The 15,857-nt window shown below is 38.7% G+C and overlaps 1 protein-coding gene across 4 annotated transcripts in view; it reads left to right on the forward strand.

Annotated features, from left to right (window-relative positions):
• Positions 1-741: 741 nt before the first annotated feature.
• Positions 742-15,857, forward strand: part of INTS6 (integrator complex subunit 6) — an 85,540-nt gene continuing 70,424 nt past the window's right edge. For 3 of the 4 annotated variants that reach the window (XM_026653442.1, XM_026653444.2, XM_026653443.1), the window contains exons 1-3: positions 742-870; positions 1,025-1,102; positions 1,810-1,959. In XM_026653442.1, the coding sequence (XP_026509227.1) occupies positions 760-870; positions 1,025-1,102; positions 1,810-1,959 (339 nt within the window). In that variant the 5' untranslated portion in view covers positions 742-759. Of the gene's footprint in view, positions 871-1,024; positions 1,520-1,809; positions 1,960-15,857 lie in introns of all 4 variants that reach the window. The other variant, XM_026653445.1, reaches the window with a different exon arrangement.

A 15,857-nucleotide genomic window follows, 5' to 3' on the forward strand; every position in this document is an offset into this window, starting at 1 on the left:
CGCAGGCCGTCCCGCGGGGCCCCTCTTCCCCCCCACCCCCTTCTCGCGGGCCGTCCCGCGGGGCCCCTCTTCCCCCCCACCCCCTTCTCGCGAGCCCCCACTTCCCCCCACGGTTCCCAGCCAGCCCCGCTGAGCATTTTCCTATGGGTTGCTTCCTTCCCTGTGCAGGGCAGCCGGGGCTACTATGTCATTGTTACCCCCCCTCGCTGAGGCAGGGCACCGGCTGCAACGCGCATGCGCACCACTAGAACGCGTGCTCATCAACTGCCTTTCCCTTAACGGCTAGAGCCGCCTCGTTTCTCTTTCCCCACGATTTAAATATGCTAATGAAGGGTCGTCGGAAGTCCTATGGCGGGGCAGGGAAGCGGTCACGTGGCTTGGGGACGTGCCTGTAGGGGCGGTGCCCGACCTGCCCAGGCTGCCTTAAAAGCGGACTGCGAGCGAGGAAGCGCCTCAGTCAGAGAGAGAAAGTGCTGGGGTGGGTGGATTGCGGCTGCTCCGCCTGAAACTTCTGAGTAACATCAACAGGGGGGCCAGCGGCGGCAGCCGTGCAGCCCTGTCCGCCTTCTCCTCATAAAGCAGCCCGTGCAGGGCTCGAGCGGGCCCCTCACACAAAGGCGAGCAGGGCAGCTCCCTGGAGGGGGGTGGCGGGGAGGCGCTCCTCCCGGTGCAGAGCACTCACAGCTCCTACTGCCCGTCCCCCGTGTCTGCCCCCCGCCCCCGTCCATGTAGCTGCCGGCCCCGCTGCTGCTCCGCACTATGCCCATCTTACTCTTCCTGATAGACACGTCCGCCTCCATGAACCAGCGCACCCATCTGGGCACCACCTATCTGGACATAGCCAAAGGCGCTGTAGAGACTTTCATGAAGGTACCGGCTCTGCCTGCGACAAGCGGCGAGAGAGGGTGGGGGCGCCCTGCCGCCCCGGTGGCGGGGGCGCGGGGTTGGGGAGGGCCGGGCGGGGGCTCGCATGCGGGGCGCTGCTGCTGGCTCCCTCGGGTAACCCTGCGCTTTGTGCCCGCAGCTCCGCGCCCGGGACCCCGCCAGCAGAGGAGACAGGTACATGCTGGTCACTTTCGAGGAGCCTCCCCACGCGATCAAGGTAACCCCCGTGAATCGCCCTCCTTCCCCCGGGCCGGGCTGCCCGCCCCTCCCCCGCGCTCCCGGCGGCGCAGCGCAGCTCGCCCTGCACAGGCACACACAGGCTCTGGCAGCGGCGGCGGCGCTGACATCAACATGGCCGACATTTTTCCTGTGCGGTGTCTGAGCAGCAGTGGACTGTGGGGGATATTGATTCAAGTTAGGAGAAGTGACAGCAACTCCAAGGCGAGTTCGGCTGCCAGGGGCGGCGAGGAGCGGTACCTGCTTCGGGCCGGGCAGCCTTGGCTGGCGCTTCCCCCTCGTCGTGCGTGGAGACCTGGAGCCTCCACATGACACATCAGAAGGGAACCTGCTGTAGGTCATTGACCGGCCCCGTCCGCTGCCGTGGACCAGGCTCTGGTTATTCTAATGACCCGCAGTAAGTTGTAGGCTCACTCTTTGGACCGTGGACCCAAACGCTGATATTCTGCTGGGTGGGGGACAAGGGGGGCGTAAAGGCTTGGGCGGGGGGTGGGATTGGGTTTTGAAGCCTTTAGAACAGAAGAGGTTCTTAGTTACTTGGAAGATGAGTTGGTAGTTTGGGGGGTATTTTTTAACCACATGCATGCAAGAGAGGAAGACACCATTTTTATAATCTGTAACAGAAAAGGCTCCCCTTGTACACAGCTAACATCTGAAGGATAAGCATTCTTGCCTTTCTCTTTGCAGGCTGGCTGGAAAGAAAACCATGCAACCTTTATGAATGAATTGAAAAACCTTCAAGCTGAAGGACTTACGACTCTTGGCCAGTCTCTAAGGACAGCTTTTGATTTATTAAACTTAAATAGATTAGTAACTGGCATAGACAACTATGGGCAGGTAGGTTGAATATAAACGGGGGAAAACCCTTTCAGAGACCACAAATGATTAATTGACCAAAATAACCTCTATTCATGAAATATGAAGTATAAAACATAACGGGGGGGCTACTTTACAAATAAACAGTTCCTAGACAATTGGGAAACCCATTACTAGGATGTAGTTTTGTACCCAGCCTTAATTCAGTTTTTATTTTATATCAGTCTAAAACGGCTTCAGTTTTTTTAAACACAAATGTAGGCACTGATTTTTTTTTTCCAGTTCACACGTCAATTTTGGGTATATTTATTATGATCGAGAGAATGAAACCTTACATTTCAGCATATTAGCCGATTGCATGCAGGGGTCATGAAGATTTTTTTTCTTTTCCATGTACAGCGGTGCACAATCAGTTGGGTGCACTTTGAGGGTTTAGCTTTTCTCTGAAGTACACTTATTAGCCACTGTGGGGACCAAACTATTGGGCTAAATGGAGCAGAGGTTTAATCTTACATGTCAAATCTTTTATCATTCAATCTCTTTCCCTCATATTAAAGCTCTGGCTTCAGTGACACCCTGTACTGGAGCTGCCATCCTTCTGACTCAGAAAGATTTGAACAGGACTTCTTTTGGAGTGTGTCAACATTATCTTTTAATCAACAGTATGGGTCACTGTAGAACAATGAGGCACTTCTTTACCATTCTCCCTCAGGTTGAGTGTATGCCCTGGAAACACTCTCGGTTGCTCTTGGCCTGAAGAGTAAGAGACTGGGACTATGAATCCAGCCCTAGTTTTGTTTTGCATAGTAGTGGAGAGCATTACCAGTGGGTACACATATTAAATGTATATTTTGCACTTGTTTGCCCTGTTAGCCTCACGTTTCCCCTTTTTTCTCCTGTGACGTAATGCCCTCTGAGAGGAAGAAAGGCTGTTGCTGCTTGTTTCACTAGAGAGTGATATAAGTTGCTTCAACCAAATGCTCTGAGGCTGAGCATATTGTCTCTGCGTTACCATGTTCTGCTTGTGTAGGAGGAAAATTCAGATTTCTCATGTTTCACTGTGTTGCACTGCCACTAGACTTCCAAGTCACCCTAAACACGTTTTTAAATGCAGTCCTAGTAATGAAACTTTGAAATGTTCCAATTCAACACACACTGCCAATCTTTAGTCTATTTCCATGTGTTGCCCTCTTATACACCTACGTGCATTCACCTGTTTTTCTGCTTTCCTTCATTCTGGTTTGTTAGGTCAGCCTTACAAAGTTTTCATGGAAACTTACCCTCCCAGGTGCGAAAAAAAAATCCATATCCACCCTTTGCCATGGCTATTGATGATAATTAATACAGCAGTGATATTCATCCATAAAACATTACATGCCCTGGGTGAGTCAGCTATGCTCACTTAGTCTTTTTTTTTTTTTTAACAAGTGGGCAATTGAGTTGATGCCATGACTCTCCTTGGCTGGTTATGCTATGAAGAACAAGTGCTTTTCGTTGTCTTTTGAGCATCCGCATTCTTTTCATTTGTGCCTGGTCTGTCTTGTCCTTAGATCTTTGATTCCAGACCAGATTTCTTTGACCTCAGAAACGCCCTTACTCTTCTAGATATTATAAGTTGATAACTTCTAAACAAAGTTTATCAGATACTTCACACTGTTCCATGTGTGGTAGACTTAGCAGAAGAGAATGGCTTCTGGTACATGCAAATATTCACTGTCATGATTAAACAATCTTTTCTGAACTTTTCAAAAATAGGTGACTGTGTTAAATTGATTTGTTCTGCTAGATCCTGTGCTGCTGAAGTCCCTAGTTCCCATTGTAACACCACTATCAAATTAGAACTTTTTCATAAATTAGACTAAAATTTCAGATTACTTAACTGCACTGGAATTCACTTCTGGGACTGAACTGGTCCTTGAAGTTCACATTGGCTTATAAGCAATACATATTGCCATCCTGTCAACTGACATCAGCAATGGGAAGATCCACTGTTAAACAGCTCTTCTGAAAATAAACATATTAAAATGTACATGTTGCAAAGGACGTGGGAATAATTCAGGAAGATAAAAGTAAGAATACTCAATTGTTGAAATACTGGAGATAGCATACTCTTACTCATCTAATTTTTAAATGAAATGCTTAGGAAAAATTTTTTACACTGATGAGACTACTTGAATATCTCAACCAGTCTAGTTTAGCTGTCTAAAATAGAGTAGCTAGATCTACTCTTGGGTTCAGAAGACAGGATGATTTACAAATAAATAAGATCTAATAGGTATTAGAGAAGATTTTACATGAAGCATAAATTCAAACATCTTTTAATGAAGCATTTGGGAAATTATATGAGGCTCTCTTCCACTAAGTAAGTTATCTGCCACTCCCGCCATTGGATTGGCAAGATTCTAAAATATTTGTTCAGATTCCTGTTGTTTCTAGTACTTGAGCTATAGAACAAATGTGTTCCTTTTATAAATACTAATGACAAGACATGTCTCAAACTTTTGAGATTCAATCTGGTTAAACCATCCAACTTCTGAATTGTTTATCTAAATGGTTAGGCCACTTGTTATATCTGACATCTTTTGAAGTTGGCCAGAGTTCACCATCAGCAGACTTCCTGGATTGGACTGATGGCTGAATGTTTGTTCTCAAATTAAACTTGAGAAGAACTCCTGCTGCATATTTCCTTGCATCACCTGTTTGGACCTTAATACAAATACCTCAATTCACTATATGTATTTTGCATTGCATTGTTACCAACTCATGAACAGATAATGACAATGTTTGAGTTACCACTTGCACAGATGTGTTAGATCACATAATTTCACATTTGAATCTTAAAGAGACACTTAACCTAATTTTTTTTAAAGTTCCAGTTTCTAATAGAGGAGCTTTTAAACATATCCTGAATTTATAAACCCCTGTTAGTGTTTTTACAAGGGTTTTTATGCTCCCTCATTTTTTAAGGATCTTGATAACAAAGGAGAAACTATCTTACTGTATAGGGGAACAGTTGGCCTGACTAAAGGAAAAATATTTTTCCTAATGTAAGTAATAATCTAATGGTTAATTTGCACCTACTGCAGTTAAGTTTTCAGACAGAAATGTGAATTTTTTTTTTTAAGTTAGCTGTGGCCCTTTAATTTGCGTAACTCTTTCCATTTGATGTTAAGCTATATATTATCCTTGTTTGGCTTTAGCAGTGTTCACAAAGTGGAGTAGTTTTGTTCATGTATTTCACTTTCTGTGACTGGTTTTGATAGATGAATTTAAGAGTTTTTTAAAGAAAATGTTAGCCTTTAATATTACCAATAAAAGGTACTGGTGCTCTGCACCTAACTGTGGATCTTTATTAGGTAAGCTTCAGTAACAAAAACAACTTAAATGAGAATGTGTACAATAGAGAAACCATTTAAATATATTGACTTTATACATCTACTGCCTATCACATCACTTTTGTAACTTTGCTAGCCTAGCTTGCACTTACTAATTGGCTTGTTTTATAACATTTTCTCTCTGATCAGCTTCTCTATCCATTGTCTATACTAGGCTGAATTGCTAGACCTCTTACTAGCAGACTTTCCTCAATCACCTCGTGCAGTACAGTGGTGTCACTATAGTTTTTCATGATTGCTAGATAAATTGTGACTACCTAACTTAATGGACAAAGTTAAATATCACTAATACTAAATGCAGCTTGCTGTAACTGGTTATAGGGTTAATACTACTAGTGTTGTTTGAAGTTGTGGTTAATACTGAAATGGAAAACGTTAGAAGTATGTAACTTCCTAAATAACGTAGCAGAAACGTAAGCAGAGTGGACCATCTAAATACCTATCCTGACAAATTGCAAACTGTTGAATTTGATAGTGAAACCATAAACTATTGAAGCTGTAAGGTATGCAACACCAAAATAGTAAAAATTAATGCATGTAAATGAAAAGTACAATAGTGCTGCAAGATTTAATCTGATGGATCTGTTTTAAGTCACTAAAACACTGATTCTATGCAGCCTAGTGCACTTTATCTTGCAAACAGTTATTTCTGTGGTGAGGCTGTCAATACCACGCTCTCTTACTGCAGAATCAGTGCAGTATGAGGTGGATGCTAAGAGAAAATATGCTTGTTTAACCAAATATTTTCACAAAGTACCAAGGCAATAGTGATTCAAGTAAACTTTTTTTTGTATAACGTCCTCTTCAAATTTTCACCAGTGTGAAATTTTCTCTAGTGTTTTGAATAGAAACTTCTGTTATCGGACACCAACACAGTATCTCTACAGATGTACCTTGCTTTTAATCAGGCTTCTAAAGTATGCGGCTGATTCAGTGAAACTGACCCATGAGATGTGAATTGAATTTGATAAGCAGACTTAATGTAACAAAAGACAGCCCAGATGACAAATTTCTGAAAGAATATTTTCCTATAATCAAAGTGGACTTTCTCTAAAGTAGAAACTCATTCTTCTTCACACTGAATAACATATTACATGGAATAAAATATAAATCCCATGAAAAATATTATTGTAGTACCACCCAATATCCTTGCTCTTGGCAAAGATCTTCCTAATTTTGTTCAGTGCATTTCAGGTAGAGCTGGGCAAATAGCCATTTTTTGTTAGTTTGCAATTTTAAAAAGACAAAAATGTGTTGAGTTGGACAAAATATTTTGTCAAAATTGAAACATTTTATTTCACTTGATTATTAAACACTTGATTTTTTTTTTAATTACATTGTTGAGAAATTTTAAATAGAAAGTGGTTTCAAACTAGAAAATCAAAATGTTTCATTCTGAAAATGTTAAAACAAAATGTTATGAATCTTTTGGAAATCCCCTCTACCCCCCGACTCCACCCCCCAAACAATTTGGTGAGATCAAAACAAATTCTCAAAATTTTGTTGTTTTTTTTGCTGAAAAATTTTGGCCAGCTCTAATTTTGAGTATTTACAAATACATGGGAAAGAAACCTTGAAGCAGAAAATAACCTAAAATCAAATTTGAATCTTAAATACATGAAGGCTATCTCAAGCCATTTTGGAATAAGCCAAGGGCTGTAAAGAGATTTATCATTCTGTACATTGAGGGGTTTTGTACAGATAATGGGATTTTTTTTTTAAAACAACCCAATTATCCAGATTTTATCCAATTTGCAAGCCTCTCTCAAGTAACCTCATTTTAGATTGATCGCTACACGAGTATTTTTTTACTTAATTTTTCATTAAAACTATTTATAGATGCAAGAGAAATTTTTTATTTATTCTGATCATTCGAATGTTTATACAATAAAGCTTGCTTCACATTGGTCTGCAGAGGATCAGTATTTTTTTGGCTTAAATATGTGAACTATTACTAATTTGTAGCACAAATTGTGTAAGAGAGGCATCTTATTTATGCTTGTGGAAAGATTTCTTTATTTTGTCCAAATTGTTGGAATAGTCATACACTTCAGTCTGAGGCTCCTCACACCTGTGTCACTGAGTAACATAAATTAATAAATATATTTGGTAATTGAGCTTCAAGTCACAACCTTGGTCACTTTGGTAAAAGAGGTTGTATATGTGTATAATGCCATCTTATCTATACATCTTTTGAATGAGGTGTTGTAAAGAATGCCTCACTGTATCATGTCATCTTAATTTGCATATGTTACATTTTACACTAGTCATGCTGAGTTTGATTTGACTTTTCTTTGAATAGTCACTTAAATAGTAGTGTTTGACATTGCAGATTGTAGTTATTGAGGTTTTTATTAGAGATTTGTAGTTTTTTGACATGGTTAAAGCTGCTGGGCTGTTTGAAGGTATGGAAGGTGTCTTTAATGGGCGCCTGGCTTATGCATCAGGTGACGTGGAGCACTTGACTTTGGGCATGGGTAGAGAATGTAGTTATCTTCTCTGCAATCCCTTGCTTACAAAAAATCAAAATCCTTCAACTATAAATCTCTTGGCATTCAAGGGTGAAAAGTATTGCAGTGGAATGACCTGTGCTTTGAGAGTACATCCAGATTTGCAACCCAAGTTTAGACTAACATTTCCTGCCTTGTCAGACTTGTACTGCTGCAAAGGCAGTTTTTTTCTCTTTGATGGCAGTAGAAGCTTGTACTGCTCTAGAGTAACTGCATTTTCTTTTCTCTCCTCTCCCCCATCTCTTTTTTTTAAAAAAAAAAATCTACTCAGAGCAACTCTGGAACACAGTCTAGGGAGAACTTCATCCATTAGGAAGCAGGAGCACCACACTTTTAAGACCTGACAGTTGCAAAAACAAGAAGGAGGTTAATTGATGGCAGAAGGTACACTGAAGGATTCTTCATCCTTCAATATCTTGCTATTAAATGGAATTGGAACAGGCTACAAAGTAGTGTTAATGTAAACGCATCCAAAGCCTTCTATCAGTAACTTACTCTAGGCTTCTGTTAAAGGCATTGATGCAAAGTGCTTGGGTGAGGTGGAATCTTTGCCTTTTCATATTTCCATATTGGGTGGTATGCACTGAGCTTGAGTATTTTGCCTTCCAATTATGTATTTTTGGCATAAGGAGTTACATTCTGATCTCTAGGCATGCCATCCCCTCCACTGCTTTCCTAGAGTAGTTTAGATTTCCGGATACCTCTTTTCTTCCACAGTATCTGTTAGCAGTAAACACCACTGGGGGACCATTGCAAGAAAGCATGCTTAGTTTTAGGGCCCAACTCAGTGACCTGTTTTGCTCTTGAATGAATGAATATCTAAAGTGGTGACTAGATTTTGAGCCATGTTCCTGTATCCTTAAGGAGAGCTGCTACTATTACACACTTCAGATCTCTCCTGTCCACAGTTAAAACTATCACTGTTACCTCTTGTGAAACTTTGTGATTCCAACATTCCATCCCATTCTATCCCTCTTGTGTTAAAGATGCATTACACAAAATTCTACTTGTTTGAATACTAGCAGGAAGAGAAATTGTACAATATGTCTCATTTCACACAATATTCCCAGCTGTGTACAAATTTCCTTTATAGGAACATGTTTCCAATTCAAACTGTTGCCTTTTGACCTTGTGTTATCTGGGCATGTTTTCAGTTGTTTTCAGCCATTGTTCTGTTATTTAGCAGTCTGAGAAACATTTGGTATGCCTGGCTATTTTAATTCGGTGATCCAGGACCATATCAAGCTGTACATTCTATATGCATTGACATGAGAGTGCTGGAGTTAATTTTAGTTCTCCAAAGGGTAGGTCAGTCTTCCTTATTTTAAAGGTAAAAAATAGTGACAGTTCCATTATTTTTGGTCACCATGTGTATTTTCTCTGTAGTATTTTCAAAGGATACATACGTATCAGTAGTCTTAACTTCATACAATCTTATCATAGCTGTGTAAGTCATTTTCCTCTGCTATATCCCACCCCAGTTGAAAAGTGTGTAGACATGTAGATTCTTCACTGTCAAAACATTATATTTAAGTTAGATGAGAAACTTTTAATGAGTTTTGTACTCTGACCTTGGCTCCTGACTACACTAGACCCTTAAAAAACAAAACAAAAAAACTATTGTACAGCTATCTCTGTCTCTCTAGGTATGTATATATCCCCCATAACTAACTTGTATCTGAGCACCTCACAATCTTTAATATATTTATCCTCACAACACTGCTGTGGGGTAGTTAATAGTATAATCCCTGTTTTATAGATGGGGAACTGAGGCACAGAGACAAAGTGACTTGCCCAAGGTCACACAAGATGTCTGTGGTGGAGCAGGTCTCTCAAGCTCTGGACTAGTGTCCTAAATTGAATTATTATTACACATAAATGGAAAGTCGCTAGTATTTAGTAGCATGGATATTAATATCAACAAGAATAACTTGAGCCCTTGTGTTTGGGAGCAAGACGGTAAGACTTTCCTGATTGCATTTTACCTTTCATAAAAGAAAAACAGTATGTAGTGAGACTCTGGTCCTATCCGTGCTACAAATCATGACTATTCTAGCTACAATGGTTGTTCTAAAATGGTTGTCAAGCATGGATTTGGCAGAGCTATGTTTGACAAACATCTTCTGAACATGGTGATAACTAGCACCATTACATGGTTTTCAGAGGCTTGCTTAAACAGCTATGCTACCAGAAAGTGTGGTATAGACTCTGTCCCACTTAGTACTATGGTTTCCAAATATATATGTGTTCCAAACACATACAAGTCAGGTTGAAAGCATGTTTAGCTGTAATTAACAATTCAGACGTCCTTAAATGTCCTTTTGGTGTTGACTAGTCCTTACATTTTCACCTGAGTCATAAAACTGAATACTCTGGGCATAAAATAATTGCCTTTACAACTGTTAAGTTTTTTCCTGTGTCCATCCCAGTCGTCTCCAATTTACTGTATCTCACAATTGCCTTGATCTGTTATGGATTTTCCTTTCTTTGTGGTATTAGTTACTGGCTACTGCTAGAGGCAACATACTAATATAATCTGTCTGGTGTGGTAACTCCTGTAGAGGGGTCATCTTGAGTTTCCTGTGTATTATGTGGACAACCATTCCTTGCAGTCAAAGAGCTATGTGGAACTCAGCCAGAACAGTAACAGTTGAGGTGAATCTAAGTGACTGACCTCCTTTTTTTTCATGTAAATCAAACTTTGCTGTCTAAATGAGCTAGAGTACTAAATAGGAGCATCTTCCTAGTCTCTGCACTTTAATAGGTTTGAAGTAGACCTAAAGCATTTGGGTAATGAGTATGTTACATGTAGCTCAGGTTCCAGAAGGAAGACCTGGAAGAAAGTTGCTCAAAATCAGCCTTATGGTGGATAACATCACCTCCTAAAAGGCTGTGGCTGATAAACATTAGTATACTTTGTTGTTTGTCTCCAATGAATGATAGCATTATGTAACTACATTGTAATAGTACATTACTGTTACCCAAGTGGAGTACACACATTACAAAAAATCAGACAAGATTAAGCATGTACAGAATTATGACAGTAATGGAGGTGTTTTTAATATTCTTTTTAAAAATCTGCCTAAATATTAAGTAAGCAAAATACAGTAACTTCCATCCATGCATCCTTTTTTCCTTTTCTAATCCAATTTCCTTTTCTAGTCCAATGCCTGGCCAAATTCTCTTTGGCACTGCTGCTGGAGTGCTTGGCTGGAAACTAGTCAAACTTGTGTGGAATCTAGCAAGGACATGATGTTTTGCATCTTTCTTGCCCCTCCACTTAAGCATCTCAAACTGCCTTACAAACATTGACAAATTGAATTCTCAGTACTCCGACTCAGGGTCACACAGGAGTCTTTGGTCCCGTTGGGAATACAACCTGGTCTCCTAACTCCCAGTCCCCTGCCTAACCACAATACCATCTTTCCTCACAGAAGCTCAATTTTTTTCACTGATTTTACCAACATTGTTGGCTCTATCATACGGTATTCAGCGCTGTACCTTGCCACCTCTTCTTCTTAATGGCGTTGTTTAGCAATAAATTTGTTAGTTTCATTTTTATTTATTTAGTGTTTTATTAGTGACATTAGTTAACTCCTTTGCATGTCTTTAAAAAAAAAAAAAAAAAAAAAACTTTAAATGGAATCTGTTATGTTAACCAAGATGAAAGGAAAGCGATCCAATTTTTATTTTAATGCACAATTTAAGGGGAATTGTTAAGACCCGAATATGGATACCTCTTCTCACCCAATCCTTCTCCCTTTCATATGATTATTTTTTAAAATGTGCCCGAAGTATGGAAAGAATTATTAACCCAGTAAAACAAAAAGGCTGCAATAATTAAGGATCTGATCTAAAGCCCAGTGAAGCCAATTGTTTTTGGATTCTGATCAAGCTTTTTACAGATGTCTTTAGAAGACATGACTAAAACCAGCTTGGGAATCCAAATTCCTTGGGATAGATTTTAAAGGTAAAGCTGCTAATTTTGGAAGGAAGAGGGAGGAAAGGTAATAGGTATTTTTACTTAATATCCTTTTTCTAAACAGTGTATCTAGGCTCAAAATTTAAGTACGACAAATTTTACTTTTTTGTACAACAGTTGTCAAAAATATAACTAGATAGAAATATGCCTAGATTCTAAATAACTTTAAGTACATTTACTAGGCCACTGAGAAGACCTGGGGGCAGGGAATCCCAGTTTCAAAGTGATTACACTAGCATATGTGTGTGGGCTTCTCTATTAATCTGCAACTGGCTATGCATACTTTTTTCTTTTGGATTTTAGTAAGCAGGAATCAATACCATAGTTGGATGATGAGTTTTAAACTGAATACAAGAGTGCCATTTTTACAGTACATTTACTCACAAATCGTTACTTTTGTATTAAAAAAAATTAAGCAAATTAGATATACTCAGTAGCTATCACTCTATAATTTCAATTAAACTGACATTCTTGATTTTTAGTTGAAAAACTTAATTTTTAATATTTTTTGTAGTGCAACCCAATGTTAAACATCTTGGCAATAGTTTTGAGAATTCTAGATTTCAATCAAGTGTTACTAAATGAGTACAACAGAACTTGTTTGATCATTATTCTTATTTCCTGATCTTCACTAGGTGTACTTAGCTCAATGCTCTTGCCTTTACTTGACAGTGACCTGCAATATGATATTGGGAAAGCTTTTTAAAGGTATTTAGGCATCCTATGGGTTTTCAAAATCATCTGGGTGCCTAATATCCATTGAAATTAATGAATTTTAGGAACCTCAGTGTGTTTGAAAATCCCACCAGATGCCTAAATACCTTTAAAAATGGGTCCGATTATCACAGATTACTCAGGATTCAAGAATTTTATTATTTCTTGACATTTATCAAGGAAGTAGTCGAACTTACAGCACTTTAAACTTTACTGTCCAAAAAGTTAAAATAATTTATATAATCCTTTAGCTAGAATTCACTTAAATTAGCTCTTACATAATTTCCCTCTCACCTCCCTGATCCATTTTGATTTTTTGTGTGTCGGGGATTTTTAAAAGGGTCTGTAGGACTTAGGATCGCAAGTCCCATTGGTTTTCAGTGAGATGTGTGCTTCCATTTTGATTGAGTCCTCTTCTCCCATCTCTATACATGCATATTAACATACACTGAAAAATGTTGTACCTTTTGTATTGAATCTTCTGTGCTTGGCCCTTTTGTGTTTGAGCAGAAGCTCATCAGGCTTCGTTGAGTTATTAGAGAATAAACATTTTTCTAGTTTGTGTAAAACAAAATGACCATCTTTTTAAACAGTTCTAAAGAGGCTGAAGTTTCACAGTTGGTAGCTAAACAGTCTTAATAAGCAGTACCTTCTTAGTTAGACTTGTGAGCTCAGAAAAAATTTAAATTATGAACTTTTGAAAATGTGGCACCAAAACCCCCAGTAAAATGTTTCATTAAGCAGCCAGTTGCACAGTTCAAGATAGATGTGATGTGCTGGTAATTGTATGGCTATTTGGTTTCAGAAATTTACAAACTCAGGCAAAGCTAGAAAAATGTAACTTTAAAAAGTGAACTGCAGAGGGAAAACTCGTTTTGGGACCTTTTTGCTGCTTTATGGTATATTAAGAATGTTTGAAACTTTTGGGTGTTTTAAAAATATAATTAGGAATGTTATGTTTGAGCTTTCCTGTTTTTTCTGGAGAACTTCTTGGGGGGGGGGGCGGGGAAAGAGGTTCTCAGAAGATGTTTCGAGCTTTCACCCATTAGATGTAGAGGTTGTGCGTATTGCTAAATTTTTAAGGTAGCTCCTCTCTCCCAACTGCTAGCCATTGGTGTTAAATTTTTGTTAAAAACAAAGTTTTGACCATTGAAAATACAGATTCCTTCCCCTCTGTTGCTCAGTTTTCAATCTTGTGACATTTGTCACAGCATGATTTCACTGGTTTGCAAGAGCCTTTTTTTTCATGAGATGCTGTTCCATTTTTTGACCATTTTAGAGTTTCTCTTTGAAAAGTTGTCAGATGTTTTATGTAGTGAATATAGCAATCTTTTCATGAAGCTGTCTGTTTCTCAGCATAAAAACTAGGCAAAAAATGCTGTTTCATAACTGAAATACACCATTCAGTTAGAGTGTCTGAGTTTGTTTTGATCAGGGATTATCAGAAGTCTCATGTTGTATGTATGCTTTGCTATGTAATACCATTTGGTGACTATTTCATGTTGTGTGTCACTTTTTACTCACTTTAATTTATGTTCTAGCACCTTATTGTCCAAAGATTCTAAATTGCACTACAGAATGACTGTACAAACTGCATATACACAGATCATGTAATCTACTACTGTACTGCAGCTACCTCTAGGGTACAAGATGGCAGCCATCTGAAGCACCCAGTAAGTCTCTATCCAAGTAAGCAAAATTTACTCTATGCCATTGACAGAAGTGGGAAAAATTTTATGTAGGTGGAATGTGTAATTAGCCTAAAGAGAATTTTGTTAGGGTAGTAAGACAAATGCTCCTACAGTATTTGTGAATGACTGTCTTGTGATCTAGTGGATTGAACAGGGGACTTAAAACTCAGGAGACCAGCATTCTATACCTGATTACTACTGCATCATTCTGACCTTGGAAAAGTCATTTAATCTTTCTACTTCTGTTAATGCATTGTTTAAAAAATGCTTGCCTATCTCATATGTGCTTTGAGATCTGTGGATGAAAAGTGCTGTATACATGCGAAATGTGGCCTTGATTAATTTAGTTCTTTGTTTAACTATATGATGGTCAGCACAGCTCTGGGGATATATTTATTAACTTGCGCTCCCTCTGCTGGCTAGCTATGCAATTACAAAGCAAAATTATAGGATCATATATGGTCATCGTAATGATATATTTTTAATTTGATTACAGAGGTTTTAGAGACATTGTCACCTGATTCACTACTTATACCTTCAAATGATAATTTTTGTTGTTAGGGGATCAATGCTATAAAAGAAAGCTTGTCCCTGTTAATTTACAATATTTACAGGAGTCACTGATTAAAGACTACTGTAACTTGACTGAAGTACAGAATATCAAAGTCATAAGGATTATCTTAACGTCTCTGTATGGTTTTCTGTTAAATTTCTGAGACTCAGACTAGTAGATGATGACCCTGCATTGATCTGATCCAAGAAATGATAGATATAAACGAATTTTGTAAGACAGTTGTTAGTGTATCAGAATAACAGTCACTCGGCTTGTACTATTTTGATCAGTGTTTTGAGTGCAGAAGCTTGTGAACTTTGTGGCTCTACAGAACAGTATGTAATTTGTTTTGAAAGTCACAAGTATTAAGTGTGTGCTTTGTGCTCATACCCGACTTGAATTGTTAGATGCAAAATTAGTTAATACAGTAAGGTTAGATAAAACAAAAAGGTTATTGGAGACAGTAGTTCACCCAATTACACATATAGTAGATACAATAGTACTTACCTTTGCATTCAGTAGCCTAGTTAGTAATTGCAATATTTGCAAATGTGGGAGGGCTAATGTTATCAAATCCTATGAGAACCTTAACTTTTCATTTCCTTTTATTTTTGCACTTAAATATGCATCTGTTATGTCCTGCTAGTATAATTTTTCTGTTTTTAATTTAGCTGAATTTTCCTAAAGATGACTCTTAGACAGAAGTAAAATTGGGTTTGTACTACTTTTGTTTAATACAAAATGAAGGCTTGAACAAAAAGTAAATACTGCTTTTACATTAGATAGATATTTGTCTGTCTACCCTTCTTTCCTGGTAAACTGTAGATTGCTAAAGAACTAGTAAACATAATACACATTACCAAGGAGGTGAAACGTGATTATTAATTGATGGGATATTATTTTTATTTAGACTTTTTTCTTGTTGATGCCTGTCTGACTCAAACAGCCTGCAAACAGTTGGAAGAAAAGATGTCTTAAATATTCAGCATCTCTATCCCCTCAATAATGAGCAGAGGGATATCAGACCACATCTGTGGGTTTGACAGTTGAGACACACAGCAAAAACAAGAAAAG

The sequence above is a fragment of the Terrapene carolina genome, unplaced genomic scaffold (assembly GCF_002925995.2).
Source record: "Terrapene carolina triunguis isolate 2854851 unplaced genomic scaffold, T_m_triunguis-2.0 Scaffold139, whole genome shotgun sequence".
Classification (NCBI taxonomy): Eukaryota; Metazoa; Chordata; order Testudines; family Emydidae; genus Terrapene; species Terrapene triunguis.